This window comes from Doryrhamphus excisus, chromosome 3 (genome assembly GCF_030265055.1).
Source record: "Doryrhamphus excisus isolate RoL2022-K1 chromosome 3, RoL_Dexc_1.0, whole genome shotgun sequence".
Lineage (NCBI taxonomy): Eukaryota > Metazoa > Chordata > Actinopteri > Syngnathiformes > Syngnathidae > Doryrhamphus > Doryrhamphus excisus.
The window spans coordinates 3,513,441-3,537,579 of record NC_080468.1 but is presented as its reverse complement, the minus strand read 5'-3'; the positions used below and the strand labels follow the sequence as shown (position 1 = coordinate 3,537,579).

General features: G+C 41.0%; 1 protein-coding gene across 7 annotated transcripts in view; it reads left to right on the top strand.

Annotated features, from left to right (window-relative positions):
* The window catches only part of mib1 (MIB E3 ubiquitin protein ligase 1), a 48,040-nt gene extending 24,111 nt beyond the window's left edge, over positions 1-23,929 (top strand). The window contains exons 13-22 of one of the 7 annotated variants that reach the window (XM_058066445.1): positions 13,987-14,119; positions 15,000-15,086; positions 15,429-15,587; positions 17,128-17,309; positions 17,922-18,111; positions 18,376-18,454; positions 18,886-18,972; positions 19,965-20,033; positions 22,152-22,252; positions 22,347-23,929. In XM_058066445.1, the coding sequence (XP_057922428.1) occupies positions 13,987-14,119; positions 15,000-15,086; positions 15,429-15,587; positions 17,128-17,309; positions 17,922-18,111; positions 18,376-18,454; positions 18,886-18,972; positions 19,965-20,033; positions 22,152-22,252; positions 22,347-22,487 (1,228 nt within the window). In that variant the 3' untranslated portion in view covers positions 22,488-23,929. The other 6 variants (XM_058066444.1, XM_058066443.1, XM_058066442.1 and 3 more) reach the window with 6 other exon arrangements.
* Positions 23,930-24,139: the final 210 nt, after the last annotated feature.

Genomic DNA, 24,139 nt, shown 5'->3' with positions numbered 1-24,139 from the left:
CCACTTCTTAATTCTTGACCCCTCCTCCCTCTCTCCTGTTTTGCATCCTTCACCACCACCTCTGCTGATATAAGCCCCTCTCACCCTCAGTGTCCTCTTGACCTCCACACCCTAGTCCACCATAGTCTTCTTATGGTGGTCTTACGCTCACGCCTATATTTAGAGTAAAGAACTTGAGAGCGAGGCATTGCTGAACAGTTGGGCGATATGGAACAAAAGTCGTATCCTGATATATTTAAGTTTAATATGTATAAACAATATATGTTAAGATATTTTTTTACCCACCAATTCGAATAAATTGGTTCCTTTTGGCTTTTTCCTGATTTCCAAGTCGCCATACTGATTTTGTTTTGAGCATTTTATATTCCGGATGCCCTTCCTGACAAATACCAATGAAGCTTACTAGTGCACATTCGGACCCGAGGCATTTGCTCCAAAGTCCAGAATGCTAACTACTACACCACAGGACTCTATGCGTGTCAAGGTGTTTTATTAAAATACATTTTTTTTATAGAAATATAGCTTCTGAAATAAATCAGTCCAATCTCTTTTTGAAATAAATATAGAAAAAGTTCTCCTCCACGGTATCCGCCGGATAGTTGAAACTCAAATTCAGCAGTAGTGTGTTTTTTGTCCTGGTTGTGGAACTGTTGACCAGCTCTCGGCAGGGTCCTTGAGTCTACATGTGTTTTGTGGACTTGAACCATGTACCTTGAGGAATTTTGGGGCGAGTTTTTCAGGACTATGGGGTACTAGCTTGTAGAGGCAGAAGTACAGATTATCATTAAACTCAGTTCAAATGATTAAAACTGTTTATTCAATCATATTCACTTTGTTCCCTGTATGACCGGTGTCACTCAGTTTGTGTAAGTTATGAGGATACAACAAATGCTTCGAAAATGTACATTGTCAGGGAGCAGAATGTAGTTTGCTTGTGACTGCATTTTTGTTTGTGTGTTCTCTATAAGTAGTGAGTTAAGTGTGCTTATATAATTATTTTCCGCCGTTATTCATGCAGTGTTTCTCTTGGAGATTATTAAGGTATCTGTCTGCTTTTCCAGAATTCCGAGAGGAAAAATGACAACCTTGTCTGCCTCCGAGGCGCTCAAAATTATTTGAGCTGCCTCTAATTCAAATGTCTTTTTCAAGCTTTCCCGGGGCGCGCCTGCTGAAGAATACGTTTAATTAGTCACTCTCATCATGAGATACATTCATACTGTACTAATGTAACATCCTCTTTGTCCTCTTCTTCCTTCTTATATTGCAGTGACAGTGCCCTCCGCTTTATCCAGCTCGTTTTATTTGAAGTAATACAACGAACACATGAAAAAACAGTTGCAGGGAATAATGATATAAGATGAATTAACAATGTCTATTTTTCTGAGTAGGTAAAATACCATGCAGTCATGTGGTTCTTGAGTTGATAAGACGCCATTCCCACCTCTCGGCTTGATAGATGGCAGGCCTTTTTTCCCCACTTATGGAGATAATTTGCCATAGATTTAATTAATGTTTCCTCATCATAATTTATAGGCTTTCAATTACAGTGTCTTTTCGGCCGTTGCATAATTGAATGTTCAGACAGTGAAATGGATTCCAAGCTAATATCTCTTCTTAAAACAACGTCCTCAAAGAATCAAACAAATCAATGTGCACATTTGCAGCAGCACTAGTGTGCTTGTTGTGCCCTGCTGTCGAGCTTTCATTTTGTCGGCTAATTTTAGACATAAAGAGTATGGTATTTGTTTGGTATGCTAACCTTTTCTCTCGACTGCTTCATATTCAAAGAGGCTCCAAATGGGTTTTCCCAGTTGCCATTAGCTTATCTGGCTCCGCCTTGTTTCGACACCAGGGATGGTTATGATCAGTTGATTTATGGATTTTTCTCTTCTAAGAATTTTTATGGCTCAAGGTCTCTGTTGTATAATAGCTACATAGCTATAGGAATGAAACAGATTTTGCTTCTTTGCAGCTACTGGTGGAGGGTGCGGTTAATTCAGTTAGAACATGATTAAAAAGTCTATTATGCCTCACGGTAATGTGTGTACCTAAAGCATATTTATGAGCATCAAAAATCAGAAAAATATAGGATCTCAATCACTTGTTTGCTCCACTTTTGAGGCGCTCAAACAGTTTCTTTGGAAGTTATGTGTTTTCATGAGATCATGAAGGAAAAAAATCTTCTTTCTCATGGAAATGACACCACCTCTGACCCAGGACATCTTCCAAGCAGGCTTCGCTGCACATTTTAAAACAAAGCCTCGGGCGCTGAAGGTTAACCGCCAGTCAGCTACAGAAATGGGAGCTTGAAAGATTGATTGTTTTATTTGTCTTCAGCGAATAGGCTAAGCTAGCATGATGCTGCTGTTAACTGTGATGTTAGTACTGAAGCTCACATAGTCTCGCTAGCTCAGTTGCCAACATTGCATCAAACTGTCCCACAAGTGCAGAGTTACAGTATACAATATAAAAGTAGATAATAGCGCTTCTTGGAGACACACACTCTGCCAAAGAGGTGCTGATGAACACAACTCATTTGCATTAAAGCTACAGACACACAAAACGGCATGTTCCCAGTAGGGCTTTGAAATTGTCTAAATTCTAGCAACAAAACTAGGTTTTGGACAACACACCCCCAGTACCCGATTATGACACCTCTAAAGTTGTTTTTACAGTAGCCCAGTAGCTTACATAAGAAAATTAAACAGGACGCTAACAGGGTAAATGTTTTTTGGTGAATACTATATTGATCCTTAAGTAAATTTGGTCTGGGATTGAGGTAAAACATTAGAATAACAAATGAATGTAAATATTGAAACACAGAGCGGAAAGTGATTGGAGTGAAGTTCCCCAGACTAGAAAGTTAGTGTTAATATATCAGTATTGATTCAAGAGTTCCTTGTGAGGAAAAAAAAAACTGCTTGGTCATTCCTTTGTATTGTCTACCATCTAAAGTTAATCAAATTGTTGATAATGTATTGTTAATTTCACATTAACATTCACATGATGACTCCCATCCATCATGTCCGAGCCGCTTCAACCTGCCGACCTCTTCAATCGGTTATACATTCAAGCACCTCTTACGTCATTCTTCCCTGATCAATTTTGCCCCGTCAATGTTTAGCTGAGTAGTCAATCGATCAGTAAGAATAAGACATGGTTCTTCTAATGGATGGGCTTTGTTTGGCTGAATAAAAGGACGGCGTGCAGACTGTCCCACAAGTAGTGGTGCAGCTTAATAATACCGGTTTCTTTTTTTTTTTAATTCAGATGTATTGTGTGTGGATCCCAAAACAACATTTAATTAGCTGATTCATTTGCTCCTTGCTAGCATTGTGAATTAATGTAATTAGATTTTTTTGGTTTCATTTATCGTACGTAACAGTACTCCTCACTCCTGTTTTAAAAGCGTGTTCAGTCTTTAAAACAGTTGATAATTGAATTAGCTGTTGTGTTCCTGCTTTGTACTAAAGTTATCTACAGGTTTTTGTACTTCAGGAAAATCTATCATTATCTTATATGTTCATTCATTCATTGACTTAATTCCAGCACTGTTTGACTGCTCACCAGTCATCATCTCACTGGCGTTAGAACTGCTTCTAATGAATCCAGTTTGTACATTTTACATTATCGCTTCCTCCATCATCCTGGGCTCTTCCCTCGTGCTAGTTTGTCTCCTCTTTTTCTTCTTCCTCCCCCCTCGCCCACACACCTCCTTCACCGCACTGTCACCCCCCCCCCCCCCAACCCTTTACACTGTGCATCATTTGAAGGGGTGAGGCTGCTGCACGCCAGGGAAGAATAAAAGTGATTTATGAATGGGCCACCCTTACCTGCATGCTGGTGGGGGGAAGCCAGTGGCAGCCAAGCTTTCTGATTCAGGATTCCATTGTGGCAGGAGAAGCTCCCTTTTTGCTTCTTTTGCTCCTGGTCTTTTAATGGTGCGCCATGTTACCATTGAGTGACTGGACAATTACAAATACCCACAGTATGTCCTGCAGTGCTGTTTAGTAAGTCTGTACTAACTTGGCCACTGTTTGTACTTGTGCATCAGCACATTTTGTTGTTTAATTTGCGCAATACGGTTTATTTGGGTTTTTTTTTCCAATCTCCTTGTTAAAGATTTTAGTTTTGAGGATAGTCCAGGGTAAAAACATAAAAATGAGTCAGTACTTGCATATCTATTTGCCACAAATAGGAATTTTGTGTGCTTGTTTGGATTAGCCTGCTGTATTAACAAATGCATTTTTTGTTAACTGCAGAGAGGCGTTGATGTATTCTGTATACTTATACTAGTCAACTATCAACACAAAGACGCATTGAGTGTCATGACATGAGCAAGTGCGAACACGGCAGACAGGTGATTTCAAAATGAAGCGCAGTGAAACATTTGTATCTATCTATCTATCAGTCTATTTTCTATACTGCTTATCCTCACTAGGGTAGCGGGGAGCCTATCCCAGCTGACTTCAGGCGAGAGGCGGGGTACACCCTGGCCTGGTCGCCAATCAATTGCAGGGCACATATAGACAAACAACAATTCACACTCACATTCATACCTATGGACAATTAGGAGTCGCAAATTAAACTAACATACATGTTTTTGGAATGTGGGAGGAAACCCACACACGCACAGGAAGAACTCCTGAGAGATGCCCAAGCAGAGATTCAAACTCAGGTCTTCCCTATCTCCTGACTGTGTGGCCAATTTGCTCACCACTCGACCACCGTCCGGCTGTTATGATACTTTTTTATTGTTTTCAAACTAATTATGGTCAAAATGTGCGTAAATAATAAGCTATATAGTATATGCAGTACATACAGTACATTCATACAATATATTACTTTACAATGTTGTTTTCAAGTTAATTTTCAAGGTGTGGAGGCTTTTTGTAGTGGGGGCTGCCACAATCAATTACATGTAGTGGAAACCCTGAAAGGTGACTATAGGGAGGGTATTTCATGTCTACAGGACTCTAATAATGATTAAACTTGTATTTACAAAGTCCTAAACAGGTTTTCAATGCTCCGACTGCAAAAACAAATAATTTGTCAGCATTGAATCCTACTTCACGTGAATGTACTTATCTTTTTCCGTTCTGAAACTGGTGTTGAGTTTTTATAGACTTGCAATATCCCATGTCCTGGGTATTTTACACTTTAGTCAGCGATATGAGGCATTAGTAATCCTAATGTACACAGAGGAAAGTGTACAGTCTGATGGCCAAACAAAGCTAAGCTGTTGAATAATGCAGGTCATGTTACCCCCGTTACCCTTTTGGCGCTCCAGTCAAATGCAGCATGACAAGCGAAGAATATTTGCATTATTTTCTCCAGTCATTGGCGGGTATTAATGGAAAATTTTGAGGAGCAGAAACTTTCATCACGCCGTCCCTCATTCGTGGATATTTGTGGAATTTCTTGGGCGTTCTTATCTATGCGATGCATTCATTCCGCCTCTAAAGCCCCCGACTCCCCACCCCCTCCATCCACGCCTTGAACAAGTTAGCTATTTGACATTTTGTGCAATGCATGTGGCCTGCCGCCTTAGTGTTTGGAGGGGGTGTGCTGATACAAGACCCTTTGATCCCTATTATTTCTTACTGCAAACAATAGATTTTTAATTACTGCTCATTTTGCCGCAGCATTCTCTTCTGCAGATGTGATGTGCAGCTCCTTGTGTCACTTTTGGTTCTTCCCATCAATGTGTTATCTCACACTATGACGATGGCAACTGACGTTTAAGTGTCTTGAATTTCCAGTGACTGTATATCACATTCGCCTGCCCATATGGTGACGGCGTGAGGGGCTGTCGATCGAAGGACATTCAGTGCAATGTCCCTCTGCTGTACTGTTTACCGCTTTGTGCCCTAGCGCGGAACACTTCCATTTAATTTCAAATGCCAATTACATGCTGGCACACCACAAAGAATGCTGACGACCACCTCTGCTAGATGCTGGCTGGACAAAATGCGGATTAGTGTTGAATTTCAGTATTTTCCATCAGTCATCCCCAGGCCAAGGAAGAAAAGCTTTCACCAAAACATGTTTTTTTTGCCTTTTAATTATTAAGGGGCACAGATGCAAACGCAGAGGATTTACCACACTATCTGAGATTTTTGTGAAGAGACATTGTGATGCTTACGTTAACTTGTGCTAAGGCCATAACATCCATCTTTACAATTCCATTCCCCCCACAGTAATGAGCTCAGGTTTCTCAGCAGAACCAGACATGTACACATCATACCACAGTATTCCATCTGCACAATCCCATCTGAGATACTCAAGCATAGCAGAGAGCCCAATGTGTGCGTATTGAGCAGAATGGCTATTTCATGAGTGCAAATTCTCCATTGCAGCAAGAGTACCAAAACGAGGTTGCGTCAGCATGCTGTGATTTTGTAATAAAAATGACATTTTTGCTACCTTTTATGGGTTGTGGTCAAGGTTTTGGAAGATATGCAAGGATACATGAAATGCCGATATCCGCAAATTGTTGTAATCATTGGACAAATGGTAAAGGTAAAGGGCCAGGTAGTTCCCAAGTCCCGCCCATATCTGTGCAAAGGCATTTTGCTTGATGGGGGCCATGTTTTTTCATCAGTATTGTTCATACAGTTTTTTTCTATGAGTTGGTCGTCATTAAAAATGTTGCCTCACTTTTCATACAGAGTTGGTTTTTGGACAGTATTGCACGTATAATATAGAACGCGAAATGGGGTGACAAATTGCAAAATTGCATTGCTAACTCATTGTCTGTGCTGTCTGTGTGACCACTAAATAACCCGCCACGGGGCAAAAGAAAGTTTGGAATGTCTGGGCAATGTGTTCCATCTATTCGTCATTTAAAATTAATTTGCATTTCTGCATGTAAATAATTATTTTGTATACAATTTTTTTTGCTTGTCTGGAACAGATGAATTTATTTACTACCATTTGAAAAATCGCCTCAGTTTTGATACATTTTGGTTTTCTTTGGATCTTTTGAAACAAATTTGAGTCTGTCCCAAATTTAGTGATGATTAGGCAAACCACCTTGTCATGGGCTGTGTGTGAAATAAGTGAGTCTGACTAAAAGGGTCAAACGTGGGGGTGTTTAATCACAGCACCACCGTGTGGCGTATTTGACAGAAAAATTATAGCACAGGCAACACAGTAGGGGTGCATGTTGTAACAAAGTTCATCCTTAGTGTGCAGCAGGGTCACAAGGAGAAAAGTTACACTCGGGGGGTGTGCTATTTTTTTTTTTTTTTCATTTTTTACCGTAGGGGTATCAGAAGTCGGACAAGATTTTAAAGATGTATTTTACGACCACACCAACTCCCCCAATAATTAGAATAAGTAACTGTAAGAGGTAGATAACTTGTGCGGAAATGAGAGTGATGCTGTGTTGAATCAAGTGCAAAAAGACAGCAGCACGCAAGTAATTGGGCCATCCCGAACCAATGGGATACTAACACACCATTGGGCCCCTCTGACTTCCCACCTCCTCCTTCATAAATGAATCAGGACATCCCATAGCACCGGGTGATTTAAGGCTAATTAAAGCTTAGCCTTTACACACCCCCACCTACTTGTACCAGGAATGTCAGGCAATTTATTTGGCCGCTTGCAAAACAACCTTCCAGGCACGGACAATGGAATGATAACCAAAAAAAAAAGTCACAGAAAATGCACCCGTCGCTTCTCCTTCCCTTGCCAGTTTATGCAAATAATTCCTAATAAAAAGCAGGCAACCCGGGAGCCTCAGGTACAGACAGCAAGGGGAAGGTCACATTGCAGGGAAAATCATTCTCTTCGCGCCACGGTAATGAAAAGTCTCCTGGCTTGACTTGAATGCGACCCTCCTTGATTTACTCCATCTAACAGTGCAGTGGACAATGGCCGTGAGATGGCCCCGATGAAGTAAGGTGCTATATCTACTTGATTGTAGGAGATTTAGTAGGAGATTGGGGGGGAGTAGTTGTAATTGTGTTTAAAACGATGTTTATGATGAGTCAAAATCTCTCCTTTAAAAATGATGATTACAGCAGTGGTTCTCGTTATTTTCTTTCATGCCACACCTAAGGGACAGAAATGTTTTTATGCCGCACTGATTTTCCGCACTTTAAGGCACACATTTAAAAGCCTCAATCCTCAAAAAAATGGACGAGGCGCCTTATAATCCGGTGTGCCTTATGTGTGCACTGTTGTCATGCAACTTCGGTAAGGGCTCCACTTGATTAGTGTTGGACCATTTCCCGCTGACACAGGGACATAATACTACGCTAGCAGTGGTAACCCAATCAGAGAACAATACGTAATACAGTGCGTACGTTTAACCTCCACCACGCCACTGGCCTATCTCTCTGCTAATGTGAAAAAAAACAAGTGAAGCAATTAAATTTGGACCTTACCATCATTCCAGGAGGATTAACAAAATAACTCCAACTGCTGGACATTGGTGTAAACAGGACGTTGAAAGTGAAGTTGCGATCCGTATGAGAGTGATGGATGAAAGACTGCAAACACAGAGGCAGCGCCGGCTGACTTACGCCACCATGTTTTAATGGATTGTGGATGCTTGGGCTAAGGTATCTGCTTTAACTGTTGTCCGAGCTTTGGCGAAAGTCAGCATCATTGCTGAACATCCACCTGACAGCGAGACTGACCCCGACAATGATGAGAAGGAACCTGACATGTTTAATGGCGAAATTGCCCAGCTGTTCAATTCAGATACAGACGATCAGGACTTTGATGGATTTGTGGCAGAAGATGGAGAGTGTATTGTTAAACAGTAGAATAAAGTTCAACTAAACTCAATGTTTTCCTTCTGTTGCCTGTACATACAGTAATTCACCCTGGCACTAAGTTGATGGTGTTGCCAACCGAATGGTTCAGGCAATAGGAAGAACCATTTTGTTGCCATATGGTGCGGAAAAGACGGTATTAATTTGTGTGTACTGTACAGATGGAACTTGAAACTGAAACCATGAAAATGCAAGTAAATGGAGAGCATACAAGCATATTCAAGTCCAATTACATGTTGAGTACGATTCATTTGTAACATGCTGGCAGGTCAGCACTAACATTGAAAACATCTTGCGCCCCCTGACAGCTCATCGCATCGAGGGAGGGCCTTAATAGTAAACATGGTCTCCTGCAGATCATAGCGGTCTTGGTTTTGTGTTAATATAGTGTACCTTTAACTAACCAACCATGGGTTGGACTAGACCAGTAATTTTCAACTGTTTTGGCTGCCCACTATCTGAGAAGCACTGGTTTATGGTAATGCTGAAAACGATGTGCTGCAAAAGCGAATGTGTTAATGTCAAAATCAGAACAGTAATGGACGAACAGTTTGTGCATGGTAGTTTCTTGCCAAAATTATATCACCATCTACTGGCTTGGCATGCATATTAGTGTTTTCAGGTTAGATATTGTTATGCTATGTGAAACCTTTCAGAAGTGCAAAGAAACTAGGATCTTGATGTCTACTTGTCCAGTTCAAATGCTTTTTTAGCATTCCTCTACATTAAGATTCAAGGAAAAGTGATGCATTGAATTGTTTATGTACTACTGCCAAGGTCAACTATACGCTTGCTATTAGTTATTTCAGTTTATTCCGTTTTTGATAGATCTGATCGCTCATAATTGGAGGATTGAAAAATAAATGCAAATATGCACTTTATCGCCCATTTTACTTTGCTAAAGCATGTGGCGACTCTCTGTGCAGAGGACACGGTTAATGAATGAAATTATGCTAAACACGTCTCCTACATTAGAGAAGCCATATGCTTTCACTCAGCCATTAATCTCAGTCTGCATGTTGACTGCCCCCCTCTGTCGTTTCCTGCATTGTTGTCACTTCTCACTTTCTATTGTAATAACAGCCACTGACCAGCACACAGATGGGCTGTCAGACGCGGGCATACGGGCCACGTCGACCTCGACATTCGTGCATACAAACTCGGTTCACTGTCTTTGCATGCAATGACAAACGGCAGCACACAGCGTCCCAGTCAATGACAAATGGTGGCCTAAGACAACAGTGCTCAGTGGGGATGTCCTCAGGGACTTGTCCAGATCTCTCACTGGGTGACCCAGATTCACCATTGCCGGTCCTTCCATACCTTTCCCTATCCTTAATAGTGTAGTTTGTCATTTAACTCACGACCATGCGTTGGAGTAGACTAGTAATTTTCAACATCATCACCTCTCATGTTTCACCTCAAACTTCTCAATTGTCTTATTTAAAAGGACTGCAAAGGTGAGGGCCTTAACTTAACTGCATTGCAAGCAGTTCCTGCTCCGAACATGTGCGTAACGCCCCATGATGCCCCACACAAGAATGATCCTATGCTAAGGCCTGGTGCTGTGAAGGTGTAGATGCAGAACATTCTCATATTTTTCACATGTAATGTAAAGCCATGACCACTCGTCCTTCTATTCCAATTTCTATTTAATATGTAATTATGAAAAGCATAGACATCTTTGTTCAGTATGTTTTTTTAATTCACTCGGTGGTGGTTTTATGTTTATAATTTATAGCCAGTTCCATTTACTGTAATGAAAACACACCAAAGTGTAGTTTGAATTTGAGGTCTTTCAAAATAAGTGTGCCAACACAAAATAAGTTTTATGATCATTTCGGGAACAGTAAGTTTCTGGACGGCAGTCATGAAGCTCTATCTGCGATTAAATGTGAATAATGACAAGTTAACTTGTGGACAGAATGTGATTAATCACTATTAAATATTTTATAAATATAAAATATAAAATATATTTACAGATGTGTGTACACGATAGCCATTGGCGAGTTTGTGTATTTCTAATGACGACCTGTGGATACATTATGCTGCAGTGTGTCCACGAGGTGGGGAGAACCACACTGTACAGCTGGAGGAGTACGTCGTCCACTGTGGGAGGCGCCACTGCTGTGGCCGGCCAATGTTGTAAATTGCATTTACATGTTCAGCGCTTACATAGTTGTTGGTTATTCTGTATTATTTGTTGTCTGATAATTGTCTGTTATTTTCTAACATTGCTGTGTGATGTTAGCACTTTCCTTAAGATACCGTGAGTAAGAATGGTACGTGGAATATTAACCACTTGCGATTTCAAAGCAGCTGGTCAGCTCATTGTGAACTCATTGTGATATCACCCGATATCAGATTTTTAGGGTGATATCGGCTAATAATTATCGGTGGCCAATATTATATGCCATCCCTGTTATTTACCCATTTACTGGGGCCCCTGTCAGTCATTGGAATTGTCCTGACTTTCCCTTTACAGTGCCAATGTGTACAATATAAGTTGATGTGATAGTGACAGTGTTTATTTTAGCCAGTCTGGGTCCCTATTTCCAATTTTGGTCTTGCATTTAAGCAGTTTGGTAAACCCTGATGTAGGCTAAAGACATGTAATGTACCGCTTTTATGTTATAGCTTTGAGCGAGAATCTAGTGTGACAGGGTCTTTTCTTTGATAATTTGCTTGTCTAAGTCCTGTGTAAGAAGGTCCTTCCCAGTGGGGGTGCGGTGGATTGTATTACTCAGAAAGTCCCCTGCTCCTACGAGAGGTTAAATCTACAGTACGCAAGCAAATAGTTATCTGTAACAGTGGCGACACATTATGAATGACAGATGAGGCAGGAGGGGTGCGATTACGATTGCTATCGCATCCCCACCCCCGCCCCCACCACGGTCTGCATTGAGTAGCTGCAAGCAATGCAGGTACGTAAAGTCTCTGTGCATTGAGAGTGAGCGAGAGGGAGGTTGCTGTGCAGTGCTGCACTGTTATTCACTGCAGTAGTACAGAAGCTACACATCTCTGTCCGCATGGAAATCCTGGTGCCGGCCCCCCTGCCTCACTGTCCGCTTCCTCCTGTGGCTCCCTCAAGAGGCTGTGCTGATGAAGCTCTTTTTTCCCCCCACAAACACGTCAGAAACAGTTGCAAAACCCTCACTAGGAAGCGACCACCCTTGATTACCTCTGCAAATACGTCAGCCTCCCCTTTTTTTTTCTTCCTCTTTTTACTTCATTTTTCATTGATTGTCCCCATGTCCTCTTCTTATGGCCCCCAGTGTCCTGTTTATGGACATAAACACTCTAGTACCCACATAAATATATATATTAAAATATTAAATCTATATAATATAATATAAAAATCCCCATACGTCCTCTTTTGTTGCAGTTAAAAGAAATGCCCCACATGATTCTTGAGGATTAATCAAGGTCAGAAGCGTTCCTCCTGCATTGCTGCTTTAATGCTTAAATGCTTATTGAAGACACAGCATGTCCCTAACCAGAGATGAGAGCCAGGCTCAGAGATTTTTTGCGTTTCCAATTCCTTACCATATTTTGCTAATTGATCACATTGCATATCATCAGTTTATGCACCCTCCACTCTATTTAGGGGTGCCTTCCATTCTTGTTTAATCTTTATTTATTCCCAAATCCTGTGATGTGTGGGGGGTATTATTCTATTATTGTAATTGTAATGCAAGAACAATATAAACTTCAGGTGATTGTATATCTACTACAGTTGATATTACTGCACGTCAGTGATGCGACCTCGGACTCTTCCTTCATTTCGCTGTCTTTCTTTGCAGCTTGCACCCTCCAAATGACCTTCAGTGGAGCAGAAATAACCAGCTCCCTTTATACCACATCAGGGCACTTCATTTAAACAACAGTGTATAAACATCATGGTAGTCCTCGTCCACCCCCTTTGTGTTTCTCCCAAGAGAAGATACTGAAGTGAATTCTTGTGTGATTACCATTTTTTGCCTCCCAACGAGAGAGACTTTTGTGGTTCACAAAGCGAAAATGGCTTCCTCCTTTTTTTTTTTTTGAAAACCTGCTTTACAGATGTGATTAGTTTGGACGGTGTGAAAAGTGTTTGTACAGCATAGATGGATGATTAATGTTTCTGGTGCTCTGTTGGTCATTGTGATGTTTTTAAATGAAATACTTCCCCATAAAACGGTTCATTATTGGGGGAAATCTGTTGTCATCAGACAGCGAGGAGTAATAGCCATGAGTAAAATAAGAATGCTTAGGAGAGCCACTCGTCCTTTGATTAAATATACTTTTACACATAAAACAAACTTTTTCCACCAAAGGATGCATACAGATAGTCACCTTTTTAAAATTACAATTATTAGAACTATTATTTGAACATGCATCAAGTTACAAAGAAATACATCACATAATTCAGTTCACAAGATCAAATACATTTACATTTAACACAATCGTATATGTACAGTATATACATACGTATATTTAATTAAAATGAATGACATTATTTAAAGGAGACCTATGATGCTTTTACACCTTTCTGACCTATAAATGTAGTTAGAATGTTGTATTCCCATGTTCGACGATGCCAAAGTTTCAGATAATGAGGATTGCAAAACGCTTGGTTTTAAAAGGCATGCTAAAACTGTTCTTTTGTGACATCACAGAGGGCGGACTTTCTTATATGGTTCATAGTTATGAAGCACTTTGGGCGTGTGACCAATCACAGCAGAGTGGGCATGCCCGGAGGCGGGCCGTTTTGGCAGGAAGCACAAATCAAAGGAAATACACCTGGAATAGGTACAAAAGGGTTATTGTGTGTAGCTGCTCTATAGGAGACCACAACTCAATAAAAAGGGTTGAAAAGTGAGCATAATAGGTGCCCTATTAGATACCCAAAAATGACATTTTTACAATATGCTGTAGAGCCAGTAACTTTTCCACAAATGGCCCCAGGGCCCGACTCGGGATACACCTGGTGTTACTGAATCTTGCTGTGAAGCAGATGTGCTAAAATCCTTGGAAACTTTATTGGCTTATACCACCTTGCTCAATTGTGGCTGTGTGATATTTAGATGCAATCGGATTAATTTTGACATTTGATATCACTAATTTAGACCTTTTGTGTGATTGATTTTAATGGCTTTACCATTTTGTGGTGTGCCCAATCAGTCACTCTAATGTTCTTTTGTTTCTTTCCCTGCAGTGCAATGCGTGTGTTACTCTCCAAACTGCCGAGGCCTTGGATTGTAGACGAGAAAAAGGACGACGGCTACACCGCACTGCACCTGGCTGCTCTTAACAACCATGTGGAAGTTGCGGAGCTCTTAGTCCATCAGGTAAAAACAGCAAGCATGCCTCACCAGTTTAAATATCTGACAACAGATGCAACTTCTTATTATATGTAAATAGAAAAAAAAACAACTCTTTGCAGGCATTCTGCAGTATTCCAGCACTGCACTTCTGGCTCATTTGACTGTACCATACATTAAGAGCTACTGCACTCCCTGCAGCCAGCAAGCTGTAGACCGCTTCAAGCTGCTGTAACTGCCTTTTTTTTTTTTTTTTTTACTGTATCCATACGGTTCACGGGGCCTCCAGGGGTGTTCTTTAAGGCTTGCCGGGCCGTATACCCTCCTCCTCATGCAATCATGACTTCATGGTCTCCTTCCTCCTTTTTAATTCCCTGAAGACTTACAGGAGTTTGCCGCAAAAGTCACCTGACTAAGCAGCAACTGGGTTATGTAGGTTAAGGTGGGTGGCAGAAATATAGCTGCAATGTCCCCCACATGCGGTTATAGTGGGGAAAGCCTCACCTCCCCCTCCCATAATTCTCTGCAATGGGCTGTTTCGCTGCGATGCTTCAGCCTACTGTTTAGCAATTGTGCAAGGTGCACTGCAGATTCCCCGCAAGCCACCCAGTGCATTCTTATTTCTTACAGAATTAATTAGCTGCCTGATCACAATGATTAGCTTCCCTGCACATCTTCTCAGCTGAGGAGTTTGCAATTTGGGGAATAATAATCACATGTTCTTGGAGACTTTTTTGGCCCTTCTCTTGATTGACAAGGTTAAAGAAAAACAAGGTTCTATCATGGCACACGAAGCCTGCACAATTTTGTATCATACAAAGTATTTAGTATCCTGGAAGTCTCTTTATGGGTGGTGTTTGTAAAATACTTCATTATTTTGCATTGGTATATGTCCTCTTGTTCCCAGGGCAATGCCAGCTTGGACATCCAGAACGTCAACCAGCAGACAGCCTTACACCTGGCAGTGGAGCGTCAGCACACTCAGATTGTCAGAGTAAGATGTCTTTTTTTAAATATTTTCTCATTGTTTTACAGTGTCAAACAGAGTAGTAGCGGCTGTCTTGTGCAACACTAATGCACTAAATCTGGGAGGCAGTCTTACTGCATGTCTTCAGTAATGTTGCATTGAGTTTACAACGCTGCCATCTTGTGGACTCAATAAAAAGGCCATTTTGAAGTGCAACCCTTAAAACGGTGACACTCAACGTTGCCAACAGCGACATGTAAACCTGCTTTATGCCTTTTATAGTGCACAATAAAAAAGATGGCTGTTGAAAGTTTCCTTTGTTCTTGTTGTGTGTGTGTGTGTGTGTGTGTGTGTGTGTGTGTGTGACAGCTGCTGGTGCGAGCCGAAGCTAAGCTTGAAGTGCAGGACAAAGACGGAGACACACCACTTCATGAGGCGCTGCGACACCACACGCTATCCCAGTTGCGGCAGCTCCAAGACATGCAGGATGTCACCAAAGTGGAGCCCTGGGAGCCCTCTAAGAACACGGTATACAGTAAAAGCATTAATGCTTCCTCTTTTTTGGTGCCATTCAACCAAATTATTGTGAGGGCTACAGCTTCAGAAGGCCAAGGACCAGGGGATGTATTTCTCCCTTCGCTATTATTTTGTGTGTCAATGCAAGGCTCTGCTATAATTTTACCAAATTACCATGAATATAGTAATGAATTTAGAAGAAGAAGCACATTTCAAAAATGCCTCAAAGATGTTCAATGGGACAGGAAGTTTTAAGGACCTAGTATGAAAATGTAAGTCAAAAATCTTCAATATAGCGTGAGTAGAGTTTGCATGAGGGATTGTAGAAATCTACTGCAAAAACACTAGTCAAACGTATTCAGCATATGAGCTGCTTTGTGCTGTTTTTAGGAATCAGGTGCAAGATTCTACATGCCTGAGTGACTGGTTGCTCTGCTGGTTTTTAAGGATCTACTGCAAAGGTTTTAGTCAAAGATTTTCAATATGACTGCAGTACTCTGCTGTTTTATGAAACTACTGCATAAAGACTAGTCAAATATCTTCAGCATGATATCCGTTTTCTGCTGTTTTGAGGAATGAACTGCAGCAATGCTAGTCAACGATCTTGAAAATGATAGTTATTTGCTGTTGTTGTTTTAATAATCTAGCGCATAAACATTAGTCAGTGATCTTCCACATGCCAGGGGTGCTTTCTGATTTTAGGAATTTACTGCAAAAACACTAGTATGAGATCTTTAATATGACAGGAGCGTTTTACTATAGTAAACACACTAGCCAGAAATCCTATATTTGAAAGAATGGTCTACTGTTTATATGAATCTATAGAAAAAATGCTAGTCAATGATCCGTAATATGACAGGAGCTTTCTGTTGTTTTTAAGGACAAATGTGCTCAGAGCACCTTCTGTCTTGCACCACTGCTTTCACACTACTTAGCTCATCAGTCAAGACTGCAGCTTGACACTTGTACGGAGGCAGTCAAGCAACTCGTACAACCATTTCAGCAGCAGCTTGTACAAGTTCATCCCTGGGGAGGCCAACACGACATGTATATGGGCAACATTTCCTACAGGGATGAGTTAGAGGTTTGTAGACCTACAGTTACCTGCAGGGATAGAACATAGCTGCCACCTCCAGTCTCCGTCTTACTTCTTCTCTTGCCTCCGTCACGCTTGCTGCACCTCCCCTGGACCAAGCAGCCAAACAGAAGGCCTAATTGAGATGTGTGCACTTGGGTCGCTCTCCTGTCGTGCTTCTTTCTACGACATGAGAATTGAATTAGCTCCGCTGGCTACACGCTGATCACTGTCAGACTTCGAGCTGGGGCATCTGACTGAAGATGGGGGGGATCTTGAGATAATGAGATTTTAGGTGGGGTTTATGGAGTTACACTGTCGGAAAGGCTTGTTACAACATGTCTTTGATTGGACCGTTGCTTGGTGATGTGACACGGATCGTCAGACTCCACAGGATTCAACTGGAGACCTACGTCTTTTGCATCAAGCCGTCCGTGTTGCTCATCACTCACCTCCTGTTTATTTCATTGTCTCCAGTTAATCATGGGCTTAGGCACCCAGGGGGCAGAGAAGAAGAGCGCAGCATCCATCGCATGCTTCCTGGCCGCCAACGGAGCCGACTTGACCATTCGTAACAAGAAAGGCCAGTCCCCTCTGGACTTGTGTCCTGACCCTAGCCTCTGCAAGGCACTAGCAAAATGCCACAAAGAAAAGAGCAGGTAAATGTCCACCAATGGAGTCACATTCTTACCAGGAATGTGATATCTTCATGCTAACCTAGCAAACATGTCATGTGGTTTAATAAAACATGTTACACTGTAAAATGTAACCAAATTTGACTTTAGCTATTGAAATTAACATTATTTACTTATTTTATAACATTAAAGTGTCTTTTCAAATCTATCAATGTTAAAAAAAAAAAAACTCTAATGAAGATCCATCCAACCATCTTCTACTGCTTATCCGATGTTGGGTTTCTGGGGCTGCAGCCTCAACAGGGAAGCTCAGACTTTACACTCCCGATGGATTCTGAGGCGTTTCAGGCTAGTTGAGAGACATACTCTCTCCAATGTGTCCTGTGTCTTCCCTGAGGCCTCCAACCCATCGGATGTGCCCTGAACACCTCCCCAGGGAGGCCTATGGGAGGCATCTTGACCAGATATCCGAGCCACCTCATCTGGCTCCAAAGTTGGCCAGCATACCCCCCCCCCCACCCTAGTAAGGATAAGCAGCATAGAAGATGGATGGTGACAAACACAAGTTTTGGCTGTGTTTCATGCTCTTCCCCTCTTACGCTCTAACATTGTTATCTTTTAACCGCCATATTCCAGTGGCCCAGTGGGCACGCGCAGCCCATCTCTGAACAGCAACATGGAGTCCTTGGAGGAGTGTATGGTGTGCTCCGACATGAAGAGAGACACACTCTTCGGGCCGTGCGGACACATTGCCACATGCTCCCTGTGCTCTCCACGTGTCAAGAAGTGTCTTATCTGCAAAGATCAGGTCCAATCACGGACCAAGGTATCGCATATACTTCCTGTATTAGGAAAAGCAGCACATTGTCTGGTCTATTGTAATCGTCATGTTTCCCCATTCAATTTACCCATCAAGTGTAGACACATGTACAGACCCTGGAGTCCAATAGGGGTCAGCATCTAACTCCCCTTTGCACTATAAATGGATGCATAGATGGTAGATGAATAGATAAACCGATAGATGGTTTCCGCCTTATTATTCACATGCCTTTAACTGTTGTTATTTTGTTTTCTTTTGTGTGACCGACAGATCGAGGAGTGTGTTGTGTGCTCTGACAAAAAAGCGGCCGTGTTGTTCCAGCCCTGTGGCCACATGTGCGCTTGTGAGAGTAAGTTTCAAACATGTCAACACTGTTCCCACTGAGCTGGTAAAAAGGCCTATAATTGGCCCACCCTGAAATTTAGGGGGAAATATTCACAACAGTACAAACCCATTCCTAAAAATTATAATATTATAAAAAAGTATTAATGTTACAAGGAAAAAAATAATGTTACGAGATAAAATCATATTTGTGTCTATATATAAAGAAGTCTGGCTATGTAACAAGGAGCCAGTGTTTGGAAAAAAAAACTCTCTGAAACTGAGCGTTCAGAGCCATCCCAAACTTCTTTCAGGGCTCCCTTCCAAATTTGCAAACTTCATTATCTGAAACTTTGGCATCGTTTAACAAAAATACAACATTCTAATAACATTTATAGGTCAGAAAAGTGGAAAAAGCAGAATAGTTTTGCTTTAACTTTACTGTCTTTTTCTTCCCAGACTGTGCCAGCCTCATGAAGAAGTGCGTACAGTGCCGGGCTGTGGTGGAACGCCGCACCCCCTTCGTGCTTTGTTGCGGAGGGAAAGGTATGGAGGATGATGCCGCTGATGATGATGATGATGATGATGATGATGATGACCTTAGTGAGTGAATCTTCCACACGTTCCCTTTTAATTCTTTTTCTTTCTTTTTCTTCCTTTTACCCCCTTTTGCTTTGCTGCCACCTTGTTTATGCATGTTCTTTTTTTGTTTATTTCCCATCTATTTTCATCCTAATGGCAAATTCCAATCATGGTGGTTTTAATGTGGACTAATGCTCCATTTGTTATCTATTAGTGATGTGCAAAGTGTTTACTTGTTTAGAACAAATGTGGCTTCCCACAAGGCATATGCTAAACAGACCTATGTTTTCCATGATATTTTCCAACATTAATGCGCAAACAGTTATATCTACTACATTGCAACTGAATATGCAAAGGATATGAGCTCTATCAGTAATAAGTGATTTTAACAAAGCGTGTAAGTCTATTTTGCATTTGGACTCCATCCTCTTTTCTGTGATCTAAAAAAAAAAAAAAAAAAAATCCATATCTCATTGTACATCTCATGAGTGCATACTCTACTTTGTGTTGAGTTAAAAGGGAAACTGTTGCAAGGTCACATATTTTTAAATATATGTTTTTATTTTATTACGTCGACTGTCTCCACGTCGTGTCACTGAGCCAGCATACAAATTCTAGCAAACACGTAGGAGTGAGAAAGCAGGCTCAAACGCACATACACCCTCTAAGCCCAGCTACACCAACTGTTGATGTCTGTTGCAAAAGCAAAATCAAGGTGCATGAAATTCCCCTGATTCCCTGCTGCTAGTGAGTGCAGGCTTTTTTTAATTTAAGCCTCGCCATGCCTCTTAATTATGTAAAATCTTTTAAAGGTTCTGTTTTCCCTCTTAATTCCTGCTGGCTTCTTCAAATTCTCTCTCTAAACCTCTCTTTAAGAGGCTGTAGTGAGTAGTCGTGGGTCCTCAGGCCAACTACTAGGTAGTTGCTATAACAATGTGACTGGTTATTCCCAGCAGGCAGCTCTAACTCTATGGCAGGGGGATCGCAGGATCTTCTCCAGCCCAACAATCTGGCACTAAGTTGGTGTAAGTATGCATCCATGACCCCCCCACCCCACCCCATCCCTTATCAGAGCCATGACCACAGTTTTTCCCTGGCCCCCTAATGCCCTCTCCTTTTTTTCTCAGCGACACATACATGCTGGGCAGATTCTAATACACTCTTGGTGAAAATTTTAAGACCAGTTGAAAAATTGCAAAAATGTACACTGTTGGATCTTAAGGAGGTTCTAAGTAGAGCTTCAAAATGCAAAAAGAAGAAATGGGAGTGAGAGAAAATGTGAGGAAGCAATTTATTTCACCTTTAATGTGAAATAGCCTGTTCATCAGCTGGTCAAAAGTTTAAGACCATAGAAAAGCCAAAGTCTCAGAAAAAATGGTGATTCAATGTCATTTTTGTAAAGTATTCACACTGCCATTATCTCTTCATGGCAAAGGCAGCCAGAGAATCCTATTGGCTGTTTATTGCTAAAAAATAAAACATATTTTTTTATTTGTGTATTATATTCATTATGTAGCTTCTTGAACATGTTATTTCATTACTAAAATGTGAAATAAAAAGGGGGGAATTGTAAGAAGGTGTGATTCAATATGGAGGAACTATGCCGTTTGGCGGAGGTCTGTGCTCTCTGCATGCTTTTATTTGTGTGTGTGGCGGGGGGGGACGCTGTCGGTGTGTTGTGCGCTCATTGGCAGCAGAGGGCACGTGCATCACACGTACCTGAAGCCCAAGAAAAGTTCCTCCTACACTAAAAGCGCGACGTCGAGTCTCCATGCTCCCAAATTTGCACATACCGATCCCCAAATTTTGCAGTTTTTGCATGTAGATATCGTGCACTTGTACATACAGCAGGTTAGGATCCTCACTAAAGTCGTTTTTATGCTTGAAAATGCTTAATTTGGACAAAAAAATGTGCCTAAACATGCATTTTTATACTAATAGGCTATAGCAAAACAAAAAAAACAGAATCCATTTATTATTATATTTTGAAAAGCTGTGATACAGTGGTACAACTGTATAGCAATTTAATTTTTTTACTTAAATTATTATTTGTAGTATGTGAGAAAGTGGAAATGTTGTATTTTGTAACAAGTACCGTATTTCTGGGACTATAAGTCGCACTTTTTTTCATGGTTTGGCTGGTCCTGCGTCTTGTACTCCAGAGCAACTTATATACGTTTTGTTTTCACACTGACAGCCACGAGAGGGCGCTTTAGGCTTGTGTGCCAGTATCTGCTAATCCTATCACTGTACCACTGAAAATGTATCATGTAAACATCAACTTACATATAAAGACCAATGAGAAAGACGGAACACAAATGCTTGTTAGTATGTTATGTTAACGTACCACCTATTCATTTAGAAATGTCTGTTCTTGGGCTCTGATTTTATTTTATTTTTTAAAAAAGCTACCCCCCAAAAATGTAACTTATAGTCCAGTGCTACTTTTATGGGTTTTTTCTTTTTCATTGTGCATTTTTGGCTCGTACTTATAGTCTGCAACATATACAGTATATTGCACAACACAGCAGTAACAGAACCAATGTCGTAGTGGTAAACAGCAAACTGCTCATCTGGCATCACTAGCGCTGTCGAGTGCATGTTGATCAAATACCCAGCCAATATAGAAAACTCGTCAGACAGTTGAATGGAGGGGTTATATGGAGCATTTTACTCTGTTATACTTTTTCCAAGCCCTAATTGTATTAATTTCAGTGTTGAGATGGTATATGCACATTACAAACACAATAATAAAACAGATCACTGAAACAACAAGTTTAATTAATACTATAAAGGCAGAATTTTTGAAACATTTATTGTATTTTATCTCATAAACTAATGTTGTGGCCATCTACTGGATAACTCTGATACTTTCTCATGGACAGCACAGATGACCAATTCTGGCAATGTTCCTGTGTTTATAGTTGCTTTGGATTTATTAATGTCAAATGCCTGTACGATATGATATTTTATGAATGGATCTGCATAATATAGTTGTAATATACTCGTGTTTGGAGCTTGACTCTGCATTGCAGTGACATAGGCGGCCTCTGATGTGGCTGCACATGCAATCTATTAACATGTTTAGCCCATGACATGTCTCCTATCAACCTTTTTGTGCTGTTGTGATGTGTCCAAAACAGCTAGCAACAACATCCCGGCCCTGCAGAGGGACAAAGACAATACCAACGTCAACGCCGATGTCCAGAAGCTCCAGCAGCAGTTGCAGGACATCAAGGAGCAGGTGAGCCAGCCTTGCAGACATAAGTCAAGCCACCATTGTGGCTTCCCCCCCCCCCCCCCGTCTTAATTCCAACATGTCCTTCCTCAACCTGCAGACCATGTGTCCAGTGTGCCTGGACCGGCTCAAGAACATGATCTTTATGTGCGGCCACGGCACCTGCCAGCTTTGCGGCGACCGAATGAGTGAGTGCCCCATCTGTCGCAAGGCCATCGAGCGCCGCATCCTCCTCTATTAGACTCTTATCACCTCACCTTTCCTGCGACACAACACCAGCCTCTGTCGGCCACCAAAGCGCATCCCTTAATGTCTTACTCTGTTATACAACATGGAGAAACCTGGACTTTTTATTAAGATGCTTCATGGACATCCTTGTTTTGTTTTGTTTTTTTATTTTGCACTTGTGACGTTTGGAAGCTCTCTGTTGTAGGAGCTTCTTGACAGACGAACTTAATGGGCAGATCTCTTGAATCTCACCCAGAACTGACCGAGCAAAAGGATACAAAAAGTAGGCGGTTGATTGCTCCGTCTTTGTTGTATACGCTATTTTGATTCTACTTTTATTGTTGATTATTCATCCTTTATATATGTCGGAAGCATCCAAGTATAGCTTGTTTTTAAAGTGGTCTTCATAACAGTATGGCAACTTACAAGGTTCTCCGTGAGTATTTCTTAAAGTGTAGATGTCACGATGAGCTCAAGAGGTCAGCGGTACTGTCAGAGGAAGAGAAGCCGAACAGCAACACAGCAGGTCTACTCCAGACAGGTAGCACATCACAGTCGTACCAGAGCCGCCAAACTAGCGTCCAAACAGACACACATTGAGTCTTTGTTGCACACATTTATACTTTTTAGATTTCAATTGGTATTGTCCAGCATTATTGTACAATAGCCTGTTGCTACTGTGCAAACATCCTATGTGGAGGGGAAGAGAAAGGTGCTGTTTGTCTTGTATTGTTTTCTTAATTTAAGTGTATTGCCGCTCAAAAATCAGCATTTATTAATATAGAGATTACAATCTACTGGAACACTTAGATTGGGACTGTAGATAAATTATTTTGCATTGCTGCCCCAAACAAAGAAAATAGGATTTGTAGGTGTCACCGCCTACCTAACATGTAGCCTCAAAGTCAGCTTTGATATTCATGTGGACACATGGTTTTTCTGTTTTTTTTTTGTTGTTTTTGCTAAACCTAACCATGCTTCCATTTTTTTCTTCTGTTATCCTCACTTGTGTTTGTTGAAACCTTTAAAAAAAAAAAAAAGTCATTTACTTGTCAAACGTCATCAGTGTTTTTTTTTTGTTTTTTTTATTAAAACAGAAATTGCCTTACTTCTTGCTCAAGGCACACACTAACACACACAAGCATCCTTGAATGCTTTTTTTTTTAATGAATGACGAGTTCTTGTTTTTTCCCACTGATAACACCAAACTAGAAGCAGTCAAATGCTTCGCAGCAGTGTTGTCCTCTTTGTTATCACTATTTAAAGAACAAAAATCATTTTTTTTTTTTACTTGATTTAGTCCCTGTTGGAAATGTATCAGTGATATTTCTTTTTGGCATGAATGTTTGACATATGCAGTACGACATGTATCATGGAAAAACTGTTCAGTCTGTATTGCAAAACAAAGTGCTTTTAAAACGAAAAAAAAATAGCTGAAATAAAGTTACAAACCAACGCTTTTGTTTTTCCAGCTTGTTCTGCTAAATTGTAAAAACTTTTTTTTTCCCCATTTTGTTTTTTCAAGATCTGATTGGGAAATTTGCATGTTGTTTTTTTTGCCCTGCTGTGTGGTGTCTGCCTCACAGAGGAGCCGGGAGGTGGTGGGATGGAGGGATGAGGTGGTGGGGCGCCAACCGTGGTTGGGAGGTGTGGACTAATTGAAAA